The sequence below is a fragment of the Lepidochelys kempii genome, chromosome 6, assembly GCF_965140265.1.
Source record: "Lepidochelys kempii isolate rLepKem1 chromosome 6, rLepKem1.hap2, whole genome shotgun sequence".
In the NCBI taxonomy this organism is placed as follows: Eukaryota; Metazoa; Chordata; order Testudines; family Cheloniidae; genus Lepidochelys; species Lepidochelys kempii.
The window spans coordinates 16,834,136-16,852,615 of NC_133261.1; the positions used below are offsets into that span (position 1 = coordinate 16,834,136).

Genomic DNA, 18,480 nt, shown 5'->3' on the forward strand with positions numbered 1-18,480 from the left:
GGACCTCCCAGAGCTATCCTACAATAACAACAACCCTCCCTGGCGGGGAAGGGGGGAATGAGGGTCCCAGCCCCCGTGGGGGAGCAGGAATGACAGGCGCTGTGCAGGCTTAGGGGGCAGGAGCGTGGGGGGAGGAAGGTGAGCGCGGCTGCCCCCGGCAAGGCGGCGGGACAGTCCCAGGGCCATGGAGGGAGCGGCCCCCGGCTCCCCCGGCGGGGTGCTTGCATTGCCCGCGGCGGCCGGCAGAGGGGCCCGGCCGGGCCGGACCGGGCCGGGAGGCGGAGCGGCGGGGCCGGAGGGAGGAGCCGCGCGGCGGGCAGGGCGCCCGGAGCCAGCCGCCCAAGTTGAGTGTCAGGGCTGCTGCTGTTTCTCGGAGGCCGATGGGCAGCTGCCGGGGCCGGACGGGGCCGACACCCCCCGGGGGGAGCCGCGGCGGCTGCTGAGGGCTCCGCAGAGGGGCGCGCTCGGGGGCGCCGGAGCCGGGTCAGCCGGGGCGCGGGGAGCAGGCGGGAGAGCGGAGCGGGGCACCCGGAGCGCTCAGGGGCCGGTCCCCGCCGGCGCTGCGCGGCCCGAGCCCCCGGGCGTCCCCGCTGCGTGCCCGGGGGGATGCCCCCCTGCGGGCTCGGCCACTAGCCCGGCAGCCCGGTGCATGGCCCAGCTATGGAGGTGGTGGATGAGACGGAGGCTCTGCAGCGCTTCTTCGAAGGTGAGAGACCGCGGTGGGCAGCCCGGGACCCGCGGCCAGAGCGGGGCGCAGACACCCCCCCCCGCATCCCCACTGATCCCACACGTCTGCCCAGGCACCCGAGAACACGACCCACCTCGAGCAGGGACCTGGGTGCAGGCCACCGTCCCCCCCACCCCCCGCCTGTACCCTCAAGCAGGGACCTGGGCACAGAAGTTGGTCGGCGAGACCGGCGCCCATCCCCAGCCCTCGCACCCCTAGCGGGGAGCTGAGCCTCGGTGGCCACCCTCGTGACTGGGCACCTGCCTCACCGCAGAGGGAGGAAGTTGAACACAAGCCCCCCACACCCAGACTGGGGTTTAGGCATGGGCTCTGCCCGTCGCCCCGTGAGCACAGCTCACCACGGGGACAAGGCCATCAAGCTGCCGCCTCCTTACCGCTGAACAGGGCCATGCCAGTCCCAGCACTGCCAAGTCAGGGACACGGGCGCCCAGCAGACACATGCCACCACCGTAGTCTTCACTGTCACACGGAGCCCAGCACCAGGCCAGCCTCTATAGTCACCTCCAGACCAAAGGCCTCCAGACTAGTCCCCTGAGCCATGGATGTCAGGCTCCTTGACTGAGGACCTCAGCACATCTCCATCACCCCATGGCTTGCAGTATAGATCCCCCTGCTCCCAGACCAAGGACATCAGCACAGGTTCCCTCCCCTGCTCCCTCTGTCCCCTTGGAAAGGGACTCCTTACAGAACTCTTCCTGCTTTGCTGCAACTGTCCCTCTGATTGATAATACCTACAATAATATTCTGGGCTGGGGCCTAAATCACCATTTTAATTAGCTTCCGTAGGCTGGCGCTGCACAATCAGAGACACAGATTCCCCGCAATCCACAGAAGACCTTGGCTCCTATTCTCCTTTTAACGCCAATGTGAATCAGGAGTGACTCCGTTGAGGCCAGAGGAGCTATGGTGGTGTAATGTTGGTACAAGAGGAGAATCAGGCCCCTTTTGCTGGGTTCTGGACAAAGATGAAGGGTAGAACGTGACCATTTAGTAATAACTGAATAGTGAGTAAAGTTAAACTGTTGCATTAAGAATCACTCAGTTGAATGAAGGTTATGGAGCGGTTGGGGCCCTGCCACCATTTCTGACCTTTGTTTTAATTCATCTTTCCTCTCACTGTTTCTCCTCACTGCCTTGTCTTTGTGCACCTCTCTTTGCTCTGTCTCTCTGCATTTCATTTTTTGTCAGTTCTTGTTCTCTCTCCTCTTTCCCTCTTTCTCTTTCCCTTCGTTAGTTGTCCCGAGTCTCCCCAAGAGCCCCCTTCCTGTGCTCTCTGCTAACTTGCTTTCCTAGGGGAAGGACGGCAGCAGTGGGAAACTGACTAACGTTTCAGGTGTGCATGTGCAGAATATCTGCACTTTGCATTCAGCTCATTGCACAAAGAGCCTGTGGCAAAGGGAAAATATGGAGGATCATCTTAGCCAGTTTCTCTTTTTATAGCAGGTCCTGGGAGCTTTTGTTGCTGGTGACGATATAATCGCCAATTGACTTGAGGGCTGGATTAATCGATTGATCAAGCCCAGAGTTTGGCCCCTCTCCTGCTGGTATTTTTGTTGAGATTCACTCGCTCTGTGTTTGGGGAGTGCAGCTTGCTGATACTGTATTCACGGAGAACAAGGGGATGGGGATTGTATGAGGAAATGATGATGAGCTTGTTTGCCATGGAAGCTGCCCAGATCGTAGGGAAATGAATACATGGTCAATGGAAGGTGCTTTATCTAATGGTTTGGACTATGGCTGCTTCTCTTTCTGTTCCTTCTCCTGTTCTGGTTTCTGTGAAATCTTTCCCTTTGTTGTCTTTATAGCTCCTCTCTCTCTTTTCCTCAAAAGGAAAAGATTCTCTTGCTTTTCTAGTCATGATCCTGAGTCCCATGTGGAACAGGATTAACCAGGCAGGAAGCCTTGCTTTAGAGGCTCTTACATGCACCAAACTGCGTCCTAGTCAGCCTTTGTTTTCAGTTGGGGTCCAGTTGGACATAGTTCCTGGTGGCCCCACTCCCAGTCCAGCCGCATCCTCAACCCGCTGAACACCAGTCTCCTAGCTTCTAAGCTCCATCACCCCCCACCCTTGGCTGTCCCACTCGTGCTGTGTGATATTTAGAAGTAGTGAACTTTGGTTGCCTTTCTCTCATTGTCACTTTCAGGGGGGTGTTTTATATTTCACAGGGTTTCGAGAGCCATCTGATTGATTTATTTTTGGTGAACCCTAAAAATCTCTTGCCCCTGCCTTCCCCTGTGAAAATGGAAAGTGAAGAAAACCGGGGCTGCGGGACACTTCTTTCACATCTGCAAGTTGCTCAATTGTGTAACTTTTTTATTTTAGCTCTTAGTTTGCACTGCAGCCTGCAGCATGGCAGTTTGTTTCCCATGGGCAGCTCATCCTGTTCTGTTGTGTTAATCCATGTCTGTTACACTGTGGTAGGTGAGGATGAGAGGGGAATGGAGGAGTAAGCTTTAGCACAAAGGATCACCGCCCATGGAAAGAGGTGATGAGGAGATTCTTTTCTCTCTCTCTCATACATGCCAGCTATCCAGGGTGTTCTGAAGGAGTGAACGGTGAAACTGATCATCAGCTATTAGGAGTTAAAGGTTGGTGCCTATCTTGCTAGACTTCCAGCAAGGAGTCAGATTTAACTTGGGATCTCAGTGTCCTGAGAGATCAGTGATCTCCAGACGGGTAGTATACAGGTGAACAAACATACCTTGTTTCTTCTCGGCATGCTAGACGTGTATTCATTTACAAGGATAAACTCTGTTTGTAGGACTGATTCATATCCACACAATTAACTTCTTTAAACTGAGTATCCCTGTTGCTTCCCATGGAAAGCTGCACGTTTGAATCAAGACTTCCCCTCATAGAGTGAATTCCTTTTTCTTTCTCCATAGCACCCTCTGAGTAAGTGGAGATTTCACAGTAACAGGAATTTCTTTCTGCACATTGCAACATGCTGAAATAATTCGAGGAGTCCATTCTACTTCACTATAAACTGAGTCTCACCAGATCCGAGTCTGCTGTTAGCACTTCCACCATATTTATGAATAATCTTTTAGCACTTGATATTTTCGAAGTGCTGTACAAGGGTTAACTAATTAATCCTTGCAACCTTTTGGGAAGCAGGTAGGATTAAAACCCATGAGATCCTAACCCCTAGCCTCATATTCAGTCTGCTCGACATAGAATCATAGAACTGGAAGGGACCTCGGGAGGTCAGCTAGTCCAGTTCCCTGCACATTGCTGCCTCTGATATTTACACATCTAGTCATAGCAAAATCCTTCTGTAGAGAACTGTTGAAATCTTCTATGGGGAAAGGGTTATTTTTCCATGTTTAAACTGGTGTTGATACGGCATTTGGAATAGAAGCTTTTCCTGGGATCACAGCATCATCATTAAGTTTGCATTTTGCCTAAGCAGCCATTCCCTTGTGTGTGAACATCCCTTAGATCCCCGGCTTTGGGCCCGGCTGGTGAGGTGTGAGCTTGATTCTGGTTCCCCTTGGGTCTGAAAATCTAAGGAGCTGGGACTTTATTTCAAAGACATTTCCTGGTTTCAGTCAGACTGGAGTTACCCATCTCTCTCCCATAGGAGTTTGCTGCTTTGGCACGGAGCTTGGAGGTATGGGAAGACAAAGGAGATAAAGAGAGAATGGAAATGTTTGGGACGTTGCTCTGAGATTTGGGAGGTATGAGGAGATTTTGGATTGAATGAGGCTTTGAAGGCATCTAGAGGAGGTTTGGGTGCAGGCTTTGCTGATGAAAGGAAGATGCTGGGGTTGGTAGTGTATGCTCTGAGGGTTCTCTGGACAGGCGTTTCCCTATCCTTAGTCCAAAAGAACCTAGCTGTTTGGGTCTGACTGTTCCTTAGTTTTTGCTACAGCCCATCACATTACCACCCAGCAGAGTTGCCTGCAGCAGAGGAAATGGAAAGCCTCGCGGCAGAGAGTGGGATGGTGGAGGCTCTGGCGGGGAAGGTAAAGGAATTAAGTTTGGTCTCTGCACAGTGTTCAGTGTTTACCTAGAGCGTTTGTATTTTGTATCAAAGGGAAGGTGGGGAGTATAAAAAGCCTGACCCTTGGCTGGCATCCTGCTAGAAACTCTACCTTCTTCCCTGCCTAACACTCACACGAGGGAACCAGTTACGAAAGAGCTCAGCTATTCGGGATCCCTCTCTCTCTCGCCTAATTTACGAGATAAGAGGTAGTTAAAGAATGTACATCGGGAAAGATGTGCCGAGCGGCTTTAAAAGGAAGAACAAGCAGGACTGGGGGTGGATAGCGTCTTGGCAGCTGTCTGAGGGTTGGCCTGTTAAATCTTTTTGTAGGGTGTTAGTGGGTAAAGTTCCTCTGTGTGTAGCAAGCCTGTGTGTGTGTGTGTGTGTACACAGACTGATTGTGTTTGCTTGCATGCTCACGAGGGCTGCCCTAGCCCTGCTGTTGAATTGTTAGTCATTGCCTGAAGGGTCACAGGAATCTCTTAGCTGTGAGTGTGAATGAGTGAGTGTGTATCGTTGTTTATCAACCAGGGAGCGAGTGGATGTTTAGTCAGTGTGTGTGTATTAATGGGACTGAGACAGTGCCCTTCTCTGGTGCCTTCCATCCTGGATCTCAGCTGGCTTTCCAGACATCATTAAAGAACACAGCCCCTCTGCAAGGCAGCTCAGGACTGTCATCCTTGTTTTACAGATGGGGAAACTGAGGCAGAGAGCGTTGAGGTGACTTGCCCAAGGTCAGATGAGGGAAGAGCAGGCAATTGAACCTGGAACTACTGACTCCCATTCTCATCCCTTGGTCTAACCACTCCCTATCCTTTTGTTGGCATGTTGGCATGTCTGCACTATAGCTAATACAGCCGCACAGCTACACCACTGCAGCCATGCTGCTGGAGAGCCATAGTGTAGATGCTTCCCACAGTGACGGAGGGTTTTTTCTGTCACCGTAGATAATCCACCTCTCTGGGTGGCAGTAGCTAGGTCAGCGTGGCCATGTCTACACCGGAGTTAGGCCGGCATAGCTGCGGTGCACAGGGGTGTGAATTTTTCACACCTCCTGAGTGCTGTGTCTGTGTCACCCTAATGTTTCCATGTAGACTGGGTAATGCAGTGGAACAATAAGCAGTCACACAAGGGGTGAGCAAAAATCAGTTGGTCTTTGAAGAAAGATGGAGCAGAATTCCACCCCACCACTGGGTCCCCGGCTGGGGCAAAGCATCCCCACTCAAGTGATTGGAGCTTGGCTGATTTCTGTCTGCTGAGGATCTGGCTCATTGTTAGTGAGCCTATAGGGAGGCCTCTCAAGACAGGCGGTAGTTTCAGGTTCCTGCCCCACCAGGGTGTTGTGAGGGTGTGACTGAGGGGTCCCAAAGGAGCCAGAGAGAAGCTGATTTGAGGACTACAGGGGTGTGAGGGGGCTTATGATGGGACCCAGATGGACAGTTTGGGGGTCTCCTGTGACAGAACTCGCACAAATGGGTTATCATAGTGGGAGCAAAGGGACTTCAGGCCTGGGGCCTCCAGGGTGGAAGCTGGAGGCTGCATGCCTAGACACCAGGCAGGGATGCTGTGTAGGAGGCAGAGGCAATACTGCTGAAGTGTCGTGAACATGGATATAGGCTGAATCCGTGACCCTGTACGTCTGACGCCACAGCCTCAGAGTGCCCCGGCTCTGAAATCCTCCCCACCGCCCTGTGCAAAGGAAAGGTGGCTGTGGGAATGGGAGTGGTGATGCAGAATTTTCCATGGAGAGGGGTGGGGTGGTGCTTGGAGGTGAGACCAGAGCAGGGAGAGGACTGCAGGGAGCTTGCATCTCTGCCGCACCTCTCATCCAGCTGGCTCCCAAAGGACTTTAGTATATTTAGTAGGGGTCATTTCCCACATCACTGAAATGCAGCCACCTCTGGGGTGGAATGTGGCAGCTTTTAGCTCACACAGCAACGTTTCATATGAGTTTGGGACAGGAACTGACCATGATGCTGTATCTAATTAAGAATGTAGGGAGCATTTTGTTGGCGGAACATAATTATTTGAATTGAAATTTGCCCAGAAAACAGGATTAATACCCCTCCTCTTGTGAGGGTCTCTCATGACCATAAGAGATCAGAGCCTCAGTTTGATGTCTCGTTTGGAAGATGGCCCCTCCAGCAGACCAGGATCTCGTAGGGCTATGCTGTGGGGCTGGGTCATTCCTGACTCAGAGGGAAGAGCCCCATATACTGAACACCAGCAGGTGCTCTGCATTTATCCAGGAACAGGGCTTCACAAACGCTCCTCAGCCCTGGTTACTGGGCTTGCCAGCTCAGCTGCGCTGCTGTCCAGGCCTCAGGGCTTGCTGGCTCAGCCATGCCGCTGCCCCTCAGCCTTTGCCACTGGCTTCCTCTGAGTACTCCCCGCTGCTGCCATTTCTGAGGAGAGCTTTCCCTGGGGAATCACACCTCAGCCAGTTGGGGTGCAGACACTGAGTGGGGAACCGCAGGGTGCTCTGGCCTGTGCGTGACTGCCGAAAGCCCCTCGCCGCCCCCCAGGAGAGCTGGTGGGTCACCCGCTCCGAATGCAGGACACATCTGCTCCGGGGCTGGTGTCCAGCTCAGCCATGCTTGCGTGGAGGAGGATGGGGGACAGTGGCCCCGCAGGGTGGCTGTCTCGCTAGGGGCTGTTTGTTGCGGGCAGGAAGCTAAGAGGCTTTGTGTGGAGAATTTCGCTGAGCAGAGTTAGCCTGTGACAGAACAGCCCTGGGGAAGCTGGTACAGCACAAACACATGACCAGCCCTTTCGGTAATCCCCCCGCAGACCCAAATCCTGGAGGGTGCCTGTTAGAGTGAGGCGCTGCGCAGAGGTGGCAGCCTCCCGGCCTTCTTGGCCCCCCACCCCTCGCAGAGAGAATAGAAAACCCAGCCAGCAGCAGTGCTGGGGTCCACACAAGCCGAGTGAGACAGCGGGATGACCGAGGAGGAGAGCGGGGACGCTGGAGCGTGACATCCGTTGTCACCCGCACTCAGGATGCGCTGGATCCGAGCAGGTAGCTTCCTACGGCCCTTCCACTGTGCAGTTTTCCTCTCTGTCTGCCTGTCTGTTCTCCTCTCTCTTGCCATCTGACTTCCCCTGCCCACCTGTCTGCTTTGGATCTACATGTCGGTCCCAGAGGAGAGCGGGCAATTTGAGGCCACTGGTGAGCATAGCCCCCTTTCCAGGCCCCCTGCAGGGGAGAGGGAGGAACCCAGCACCCACTGAATGCCAGCCTTGGTCCCAGGCACAGAGGGAGATAGCAGCTGTGGCCTGTCTTGGGAGGATGGAAGGAGAAGGCTCCCAGGAACCATGGCCACATCCTGCTACCAGGTGTGAGCCCAACACAGAACAACCTGCTCCCCCATCCAGGGTCTCACAGTTCTGGCAGTGCTTCCCCAGGTGCAGCCCACTGCCCCTCACCTGTGCCATATGGGCTCCTCTTTCCCTGGGGCTGAGAACATGGGGGAGGGGAGAAGGGAAGAGGAAGTGAGAGAAGGGCAGAGCTGTTGGTGAGGATGTACGAGGGCTGGGAGTAGATCCTGGAGGGGCTTAGGGTTGATGAGGAGCTCGGGGTTATTCTGGGTGCTGCGATTCAGAAAGAGCAACATGTGCTAATGCCCACAGAGGTTCCCTCTGGAGTTCGGGTGACCAGGGTCTGAGACATTCTTTGCCGCAAGTTCTTCCCGATGTGGGCTTCTGTTCTGGCCCAGGTGGCTGGGAGTGCTGGCTGGAGAAGGCCCCGGCTGGTGGCCAGTGGGAGTTGGCAGCTGGAGGTGGTGGCTGCCAGTGGCACAAATGGAGTCCTGCCAGGGACTGGGAGTCCCTGACTGAAGGGGACACATCAGTGGCTGAGGTTGTTAGAGGGGAGGGCTCCTCCCAATGTCGGGGGGGGGGTGTGCTGGTGAGGAATGGCCAGGATGCTGGTTGGAGTGAGCCTGGCTTTTAAGGATTGCATCCCTCGGAGCTGGTTAGTAAGATTTGAGCAACGGTGCACCTGGGCATGGTCCCTTCACCATTCATTCGTTTGTAGGCAGCTGCAGCAGGCACCAGCTGTGATTCCCTCTGCCCTGCTGTGGGGTGAAGGATCAGGTCCTGCCTTGTGAATTGCATCTCAGGGCAATTTGAGGCAGAAGGGCAGGGGTTGAACTGAACTGGGGTGCTGGTTATTCCACTGAGAAGCCTGATGGGGAATCAGGGCCTTGATGCACTGCGTTTCCCCTTTGCTTGGTCTGGCGAGCCCCTGGAGAATGGAGATGCCCTCTGGTCTTGTCAGCATCTCCAGAGCTGGCCAAACCCTGCGAGGAAGCCACCCTGAGCATTTTGCTCCGACGGTGCCTGCAGCCCTTCCCCAGGAGCATTCATCTCAGTGAATGCTCGCGTACCAGGTGGTTGGTGGGAAGCAGAAGCCTTGCGGACGCACTGTGGGCTGGTCTGAACCAGAAGCCGCTCGTCGGAGCCCTCTTCCTAGTTTATAAAAGTGTGAGTCGCCCAATGAGGGGGCATAGACAATAGCAGGTGACCAAAGCGACCTATCGCCCAGCTGGGAGGATGAATATTCAGATAGCTGCCATGAGCTGTTGGTGGGCATCCCTGGGGCTGAGGTGGGTTTGTGTCAAGCATTCATGGAACAGGATTTGGCGATCAAGCAGGGAGTGCCCACCGTCCATCCGGGAACAGAAGCAGGGGCGCCATTGGCTGGTACGCTCCTTGTCCCCAGCTCACCATGTGGCCTGTGCCGGAGTCTCTCTCACATGGTGTCTCTGAGAGGGCTTTGTGCACCAACAACCCAGGAGAATGAAGTCTGCTGTATCCACAAGTGCCTCTTCCCCTTCCAGGCTGCCCCTTGCCAGGTGTGTTCCTAGGGGGCTCAGGCCTAAGGGGAGCAGGAAGTTTGGTCATCGGCCACAATCAGCTTTTGGCTTCTCTGCTCCAACCGTCAACGGTGAGGCTGCCAACAAGTACTGGATAGAGTGGGCTTTGCGACCCAGACACCGATCTCTTTGGAAGTAGGCTGAGGTCACTGAGTTCATGGCACTGTAAAAGTATCACACAGGTATACCTCGTAGTCACCTCTGAGCTGGGGCTGGATTGGACCCAGTGAGAGGGGAAAGGCTTGGTGCCTGGCTGGCAGCCCTTGAGCCCACTCCTGGTCCTGGTGGCTATGCCTGCTCCACAAAGGCTCCACTCGTGTGGTTTGGTGGCCACTTTTCTGTCTGGCTTATGTGCAGTCAGTGTTTGTGACTGGCTTGCTGGCTGTGATGAGGCCTCTCTTAGCCCTTTGCTCTGCTTTGCTAGAGCAGGGAGGTCGCCAGGGTTCTTGGGCCATATTCATCCGGAGTGTAACTCTAGGGCTGTTACACCCTTGGTCTGTTCATTGCCCAGAAGTGCTGTGGAGGCTCCGTCTGCGACTAATCTGGCCCTAGGTCAGTAGCTGCTCCTCCTGGGGAGCTCTCCCCACCCTAGGGCCGGGGCTGGCTCCTCTCCTCTGCTTCATTCTGTCCTGGTGTTTCTTCTACACCTGACCGTGTAGCTGGAAATACAGACAGCAGATGCATTTTAAAGGGAGAGAGAGAAAAATGGTATCCTCCTAGAATCTCCCTGTCCTGGGCTTGGGCCATGGCTGATATGCCCAGCTGGGGCTGACCCTGTGTGTGCAGGGCCCCTGCCCGCCCCCCCCCCCCATGGACTTATAGACTCTCTATTCTAAACAAGGGGCCCATGGAGTTCAGGGCTGTAACTGGTGTGTCCCTTCCCCTGTGCTGCCTGTCTCCTCTCTGGCTGAAGAACCCTAGGGCAATACCCTTGTTGGCCCACAGCTCAGGTGACCCTGGGGGTAGACCCCATTGGAAACTCCCAGTGTGGTATGCCATTTGTCATGCATCCAGCGAGGAAAGCTGTGGGGTGGCTGCCTTGCACAGCATGCTGGGTAACTCCCTGCTCTTGATTGACTGGGCCTTGCCCTTGGACTTTGCGCTGTCTGATAAGAACCCCAATGAGCTAAATGGATCTGAGCAATGATTAACTCAATGCGTGCACTGCCAGGGAATGGGGAGCAGCTCTCTGGAGACACAAACAGGAGCCCAGCGCAGGACTGATTGAGCCCAACCTGTAATTCCCCATTGGGTGCCCCTCCCTTGTGCCAGCTCTTAGCACTAGTCATCTCTGGGCAGCATCCTTCATGGGAGACAGACCTGGGCAAACACCTCCTTCCTGTCTCTTCCCGGCAAAGACAAACTGATGGGTGTAACCAGCGAGGCAAGAGCAGCCCCCTAGATAAGGGGGAGAGACCGCAGGAGGACAGCGCGCTCCAGGGGGTAAGGTGTGCTCTTAGCAGGAATAGGGAAAGGATTCCCATGGACACATCTCATTATAAAGGTGGCTTCTCCACCCCCTTTCCTTTCTACGCAGTGCCCCTTGCTGGCTGGGACCCATTGGCCTGTCCCCTGGGTAACTCCCTCTCCTCTATCCCTAGGTTGCTCTCTGCTGACTGCGGCGGAGTGGCTTCCTAGTGCACACTTGCGAACCAGGGCTGTCTGAATGGGTAGGGCCTGGTAGGGGGATCTGTCATACATGATGGTGGTGGGGTGCCTGGCTGAACAGGAGTTCCCCCTGTAGCATGCACTGGAGAGCGATAATGAAGGGTGTGTCTGAGCGGAGGGCTTCCCTCCTGTAGAAGGAGTGTAACGTGACACCTCGAGCCGGGTACTTATCTTGCTGAACTTTATGATATCTTTACCTAAGATGGCGGGAGAGAGATCTCTGGGGCAGAACTGCAAGTCCCAAGAGAGTGGCTGGCCATGGTTGCAAAACACAAATGGCAAGCGGTGTGGAAAAGCGAGTGAGGGCAGGGCAGGGCACTAACCTGGCTCCTGGGATGGTGACGTGGGCTGCTCTTCATGTGGGCGACTAGAAACACATGGGATGGATTATTAAATGGCCTCATTTGTTCAGTTCTGTGATTTGTGGGGGAAGTGTAAATTCCAGCAGATGAGCAGCGGTACATGAGCCAAAGGCTTCACCTTGTCTAACCCTCCACCAACCACTGCTCCCTTTCCCTATCTTTCAGCCTCTCCTCCCACTCTGTCCGTCCACCCCTCTTTCCCATCATCTCTCCCACCTCCCTGACTTCCTCCTTTTCTCTCTCCATATCTGTTGTAACTCTTTTCCACTTCATTGGGGCAGGTGGATGCTTTTATTCCATTCATTTACCATAGTTATCTGCAAGCTACCCTAAGAGTAAGAACAAAAAGGAGACAGGATTGAAAACAACATGCTGCTTGGGTATAAATTCAGCAGGAGCAGCGTGGAGGGGCCTAAAGGCATGCTGACATGTACATACTATCCAAAATGTGGGGACCCCAAGATTCGAGGTCCCTTTTGGCCTTGGAATCTATGATTCCTTTAAAAAAAACACCAATGGAAAAACTTTTTGTTGAGATTTAAACCTTCCCCACAGAGTGTGCAACCCTAACATTGCAGCACTGGGCTACTGTATGAGAGTCGAAGTGTCAGATCGACTAGGCTGGTTTTGTTGTTGCAAAGCAAACATATAGCAATTGATGGAGGAGAGGAGCTGTAGAGGCAGCATGGCCAAGGGGATAAGCCACTGTCCTGGGTCTTCCAAAAGAACCTAAGAGAGTTAAATGCCCACAGTGAATGAGAGCTGGGAGTCTCAGTCCTGAAGGCTCCTTTGCCAATCCCAGTTCAGGGATGCTGGGTAACCTTGGGAAGTCGTGTCCCCTTCTGATCGTTGTCTGTCTTGTCAGTCAGTAAGCTGCTTGGGACAGGGCCTATCTGCTGCAATGTGTTTGTACAGCACCCTGCACAATAGGGCACCAATCTTCCCTGCAGCCTCTAGGTGCTACTGAAATGCAAATAATGAAGAGAATTTAAATTTAATCTTTAGTAACTGCTTAGCTGTAATAATCTTAGGTGTTGCTAATAGTAATCTCCAGATAAATGGTTTTTAATCTCTTGATGCCTCTTTACAAAATACAAATCAGCCAATCAGTGGCAACCTAGATAAAGAGTCAATCAATCAATCTACCAGCTTGTTCCTTGAGCTTTTCTTTTCTGACAAATGGCTGTGATTGGCACTGATAAAGCAAAGCCCTTAAACGTGTGCTTATGCCCTGTCACAAGGTGACTGGCCCCTTTAAGAGGGAACAGGACCCGTTCACCTGTGACTGGTTAGTTGCCTCCCAGCAGGCCCTGGTAGAGGACGTCTGTCCTCTATACAGGCCCAGGCAGTATATGAGAATGGGGAACAAGAAAGGGCAGCAGGGAACGCGGTGAGAGATGCCTGGAAAGAGCTGCATGAGGCCTGAGAGCTGGCAATGAAGAGAGCTGGCGCACAGAGAGGACTGATGAGAGCAGTTGGCGAGAACTGGCTGGAGCTGGGGAGCCCGGCCAGTAGAACATTCATATGCAAGCTCCTAGGTAAAAAGGAAGAACCTGCTCAGTCAGGGCAGTTGAGCCCCCCAAAAAGAGGGTTGATTGTTCAGAGAGGTTCCCATGAGAAAAAGGCGAGCAGGACTTGTAGGAAAAGGAGTCTGGGGGGTGGGAGCCCTCCTGCCGAAGCCCTGAGTTGAGGGCTGCAGGAGAAGTGTTGCAGAAGGCTTGGAGAATTGCCAGAGGCCCTGGAATAGGGGCCCAGGAATTGAAAAAGAGGGACTGTTCGCTCTCAGGTGGCCTGGAGAATGGGGCCCTGGAACAGGGCCAGAGGACCAGGGGAGTGGAGCAGTTCACTCTTGGGTGGGCAGCCTGGAGAATGGGGCCCTGGAGTGGGGATGGAGCACTGCTGCATTCTAACCTATCTTACTGTGGCATTTCAGGAATTGTCTGTTTTAAGAGGGATCAGCTGGTGGTTGCTGTTATACCAATACATTATGCCCGGACGCAGGACTTGAACTGGGCTCTGAGTGGGACATTTCTGTCCCTGGAGAGGTGGTAACGGTCAGTCTGATATGTGAGAAGATGGGCAATGTAGTTGGCACCAGGCACTGTAGGGGAGGGTGGGGCAGGACTTGCCTGTATTGCCACAGGAGGGCTCTCTGGATGGGAATGAGCCATGGTATGTGCCCCTTTGACTTCAATGGGGATTACGCAGCTGCTTAAAGTAAAGCATGTGCTTAAATGCTGTGCTGAATTGGGGCCATTAGGGGTCTTTCATTATTTGTGGCATGCCAATAGAACGTCTTTGGCACTGAGCGCTGCGCGGAAAAAGGCAATCCTTACCCTAAGGAGCAGCAGCTACAGGTTAAACCACAGGTGCGATCCACTGGCAAATCTTAGGCATGGGGGGGTGGGGTTCTTCTTCTGTTTTAATCCTAAACTTGTTTCCTGTGGAGGTTCTAGGAGAAATGAGTTTCTGGAACGGGGGGAGAGGGGTGGGTGGGTCCCATGCGGAGGGGCAGCGTGGCGATGTGCATAGAGAAGGGTAGGAAGCAATAAATGGGCCATTGAGACAGGTACCGCCCTGGGAGTGAGGATGGCATAGTCAGAACCAAGGTGGGGAAGGGCCGAGCTGCATAGAGTTTGGAAGGCCAGGATGAAAATTTTGAGCTAGATGTGGTGTTGATGGGGGAGCTGCTGGAGGGACTCACAAAGGGGAGCGACGTGATTGCCCAAGAGTCAAGAGGGAGAATTTATAATTAGAGATGTGCTGATTTGCCCCACGGAAGTTCTGCTCTTGTTGAGAGCTGGGTTCCTCTGGCTTGGGATCTTGGCTTCCAGGATGCTCTTACAGGCACGCATCTGGGGAGTCCTATCTCGGGCACCACGGTTCTGATCGTCCCAAGGAATATTTCGAGGCGAAGGAGACGATCGTTTTAGGTGCGTCTGCGCTGGGAATTGTCAGTGGTAGCAGAGTTAGTGTAGTCCAGGCACAGCCATTCTTCTCATGGTCGCCTTGTGGTAGAAGCACCCTGTGTATGCTAGAGCTTCTGTTGTTGCCATTCTTTGTGGGGCCACACTGGTTCGAGAGAGTGCAAGGCCTTTGGGGGTGACCACAATCATTGGGTTTAGGAAACCTGAGGGGACTCTGTCAATCAGTTTAGACTCAGGATTGTGGACGGCTCCCGCAGCTGATGTCAATTGGCGTAACTCCCTTGAAACCAACAGAACTATGCTGATTTGCAACCCTTGAGGATCTGACCATAACATAAGGACTGGAAAGTTTTCATTATAATATCTTTAAATGAAAAAAAAAAAAAGATTTATTGTATTTAAACATTCTCCGTGCAGTGCTGGAAACCCAGACACAGCAGCACTGAGCTAGTGTCTGAGAACCAGAGAGTAGGAACTGACGGGCACTAGAAAGTGGAACTGATTCATCTTGTTTTGCTGCTCAGGCTGAGCGAAGTTCAGCAACTAAACAAAGAGCAGCAGGGAGTGCAAAGGAAGTTAGGGTCCAGTGCTGCAAATTACTTACAGGAGGAAATGTTATTCATGCGAAGAAACCCGTTGAAGACGATGGCTTTGCAGGATTGGGCCCCTAGCCTTGTAAAAGTTCTTTCCATTTGAATCAAGCTGTTGGTCAAATGGGTCAGGATGTTTTTCAAAATACACGAGAACCCCACTAATTCCCACTCTGCTGGTTCACAAACCCAATTCCTCTGGATTTACTGAGAGAGCTCTGAACGCGCTTCTCCATTAGAGGTCTAATATCCAAGAGCTGTTGTGACGTCTCATGTTACTCCTTGCTATGATTTGTGCTGTGGTGGTGACTAGAGCCTGCACCTGAGATCAGGGTCCCATTATGTGAGGTGCTGGACAAACACACAGTAAGAGACAGTCCCTCCCCTGAAGTGCATACAATCCATATAGACAAGCTGGACAAACAGGACTGGCCACTGGGGTGGCCTCTCTGGGCAGGGGTCCAAATCCCTGAGTTTTTTCGCCTGTGCTCTTGGGGGGCGGGGTGGCTCTGGAAACATTTTCCGTCTTGGGTGACAAAATATCTAGGGCCAGCCCTGTGGACAAAGCGGGGGAGGAAAGGAAAGATGATTATTTCCATGTTACAGTTGGTGAACTAAGGCTCCCCAAGGGAGTCAGCAACTGAGCTTGGAATTGAACCTACATCTCCTGGGTGTCTTAACCACAAGACCAGCCTTCCCCTCTAGCTGTACACACTTAACTAGGGAGTGTCACAAATAATTAAAACTTAGCTACGTTGCTAAAATAATTGAGCAAAGTCCAGTTTGTGAGTTCATATCCCTTGTGTACTTTCTTTCCCCCATTTGCTTACCTGAAAATTCACAAAATTCCATAACTGGCGATGAATTTTTTAGCAAAGTTCTGCTGTGTGTGGTTTTTTATCTTGAAAATGTCTCTTCTTTAAACAAAGAAGTTGTGAAGTTTCCTAGATTTTTAAGCCCAAAGAGGACCATTAAATCATTTAGTCTGCCCTCTTGTGTAACATTGGCCTGAATAATACTAAAACTGAGGGGGGAATTCATGAAAATGTGGGTGGTATTTACTGCAATTGGAATTTATCCAAGACATTGAGGTTAATACCCGTGTTCCTGCTAAAAGACCCATGGGATTTTTGATCATGTGTGACCATGGTTTGAGAGCTCATCTGAAAAATATTATAGCCCCATGCTGGGGCATTCACAGAGAAGACCATCTCCTTCTGAATCGGTCTTTACGGAACCTTTAAAGATCCAAGTTCTGTCGTGGCCCAACCTCGTGAGAGCTGCTGGGATCACAACCCATGGTGGCATGGCTGCGTGGGACAGGAGCCCCAGCGTTAGCTTGGGGGAAGGTGGAGAAGTCACAGGAGGATTAATGCAGATTAACAGTTATATATTTCTTTCAAACTAGGCTTTCTTTAAAACAATAATAATGTTTCAAACAAGAACATAGAGCTCAACGGGCAGCCAGGGCTCCTGACTCCCTGGACAATCATGTTCTCAGCACGGGGTCTCTGGAGGAGACTTTGTGTGAGTAGGATCCTTGATCTTGTCAGCCTCAGCCCCTGTAACCAGCCCCCTGTATGCTCTGTGTTATATCTCAAAGAGGGAGGCAAGGGAGTTGAGAGGACTGGGACCCAGAGATCTGGTCTGGGTCTGTTCCTGGCTCTGACACTGACTTGCTTTGTGACATTGGGCAAGACACTTCACCTCCCTGTGGCTCTCTCTCTCCTTTTGATCTTTGTCTTGTTGATTAAGATTGTCAGCTCTTTGGGGCAAGGACCGTCTCACTCTGTGTTTGAACAGCTCACTTCACAATGGGCCCTCCATCTTGGCTCAGGCCTCTAGGTACTAGCATAATATAAATAATTAAGAAGGTGCCCATGATCTAGGAAGTTATTCTCAGCATGGGATATCAAGGGTGGCTATGCTGTATGGATCAAAGCTCTCGAGACTGGGGATATCTGGGAAACTGGAGAACAGAAGAGGAATGCCCTGTTGGCTTGGGTGGGTGTGGTTGACTGGCCCATTGGCATGTCCCCAAATATGAGTGCTATCTGGTTAATAATAGACTGTTATATTGAAGAGCACTGTGGGAAACTGTATTTGCCTCTCACGTGATGCTTGTACAGTAGTGAGAGAAGTGCAGGGAGGATGTGGCCTCTAAAGCGGTTACACTCCCAGTACCTTGGACAGCAGTGTTGTCATTTGAATATGTTTCCTAATGTCATTTGTCCTGCAAGAAGAATAGATCTCTGCTCACTTCCCTAGCATGTTTCAAGCTCTGGAGGGAAACGTGAGGATTAACCTCCATATATATCACCCAGGGAGGTGCAGTGGGATGAAGGGAAATTTGAGTTTTCTCCAGTGAACTTGCTGTGCCTTTCCTCCGTCTGTTATTCTCCACACAGCATCTTGGGAAAGGTATGGCCCATTAGGCTTGTCTTCTCATTCAGCCCTAAACCACAAGAGCCAGGGAACATTGCCCACCACTGACGGCCATGAAAGAGACCAGGTGATGCTGGAAGAGATCAAGGAAATCTAAGATTGGGGAAATGCTTTTTTGGAAGAACCCAGTGCAACTGATGGGCCTTTGGAAGAGAGAAATTGTAGCTCTGAATGGGGTGGATCTTTGGAAGAAGACAAGTTTCACTGGCAATGGAGACAAGTCTTTGCAGGGACCAGGTGCAGCACATGACTTGAAGAGCCAGAGTGCGTGAACCCATCAACTCTGAGAAGGCTGCTCTGGGGTGTAACTTGTCTGCAGTGAAAGCCCATGAGGAAGGGCCTTCCGGGTTCAGAGAAGCGTCCATGGTGTGTGGCAGCAGGGGGTTTCAGGTGGAAATGGAGAAGAGGTTTGAAGATAGTATTAGTATCAGGTGAGCAGGACAGGGAGGTTGGGCTGGAGAACAGGTGGGATGTGGGTTTGGATAATGGATTGTGGGCTCATCAAAGGGAATAGAGATTGGGATGGGTAGAGAATGGGTCACTGGAAGTAGGGTTGGGGGATACTTTCCCGAACCAATTTTAACTTTGTTAAATGGTTCTAGTTCAGGGCATGTGCAACCCACTGGAGAGCTTACCAGAGCACAGAGGTCTGTGTGATAGCGTCATAGAGTTTAAGGCCAGAAGGGACCACCAAATCAGCTAATCTGACACAGGCCACCACCACCACCCAGTACTTGCATGCTAAACCCAGTAACTGAAATTAGACCAAAGTATTGCAGCCCACAGGAGACTAAACTATCATGTTCCACAGGAAGAGAACAGGAGGGACTGAGATGCACCAAGTCCCCAGCAATGGCAGGAAATTGATTGTGAG

At 52.4% G+C, this 18,480-nt stretch overlaps 1 protein-coding gene across 1 annotated transcript in view; it reads left to right on the plus strand.

The window, feature by feature from the left end:
* The first annotated feature begins 304 nt into the window (after nucleotides 1-304).
* The window catches only part of MYRF (myelin regulatory factor), a 105,959-nt gene continuing 87,783 nt past the window's right edge, over nucleotides 305-18,480 (plus strand). The window contains exon 1 of the mRNA XM_073346947.1: nucleotides 305-706. Within this exon, the coding sequence (XP_073203048.1) occupies nucleotides 661-706 (46 nt within the window). The 5' untranslated portion in view covers nucleotides 305-660. The remainder of the gene's footprint in view (nucleotides 707-18,480) is intronic.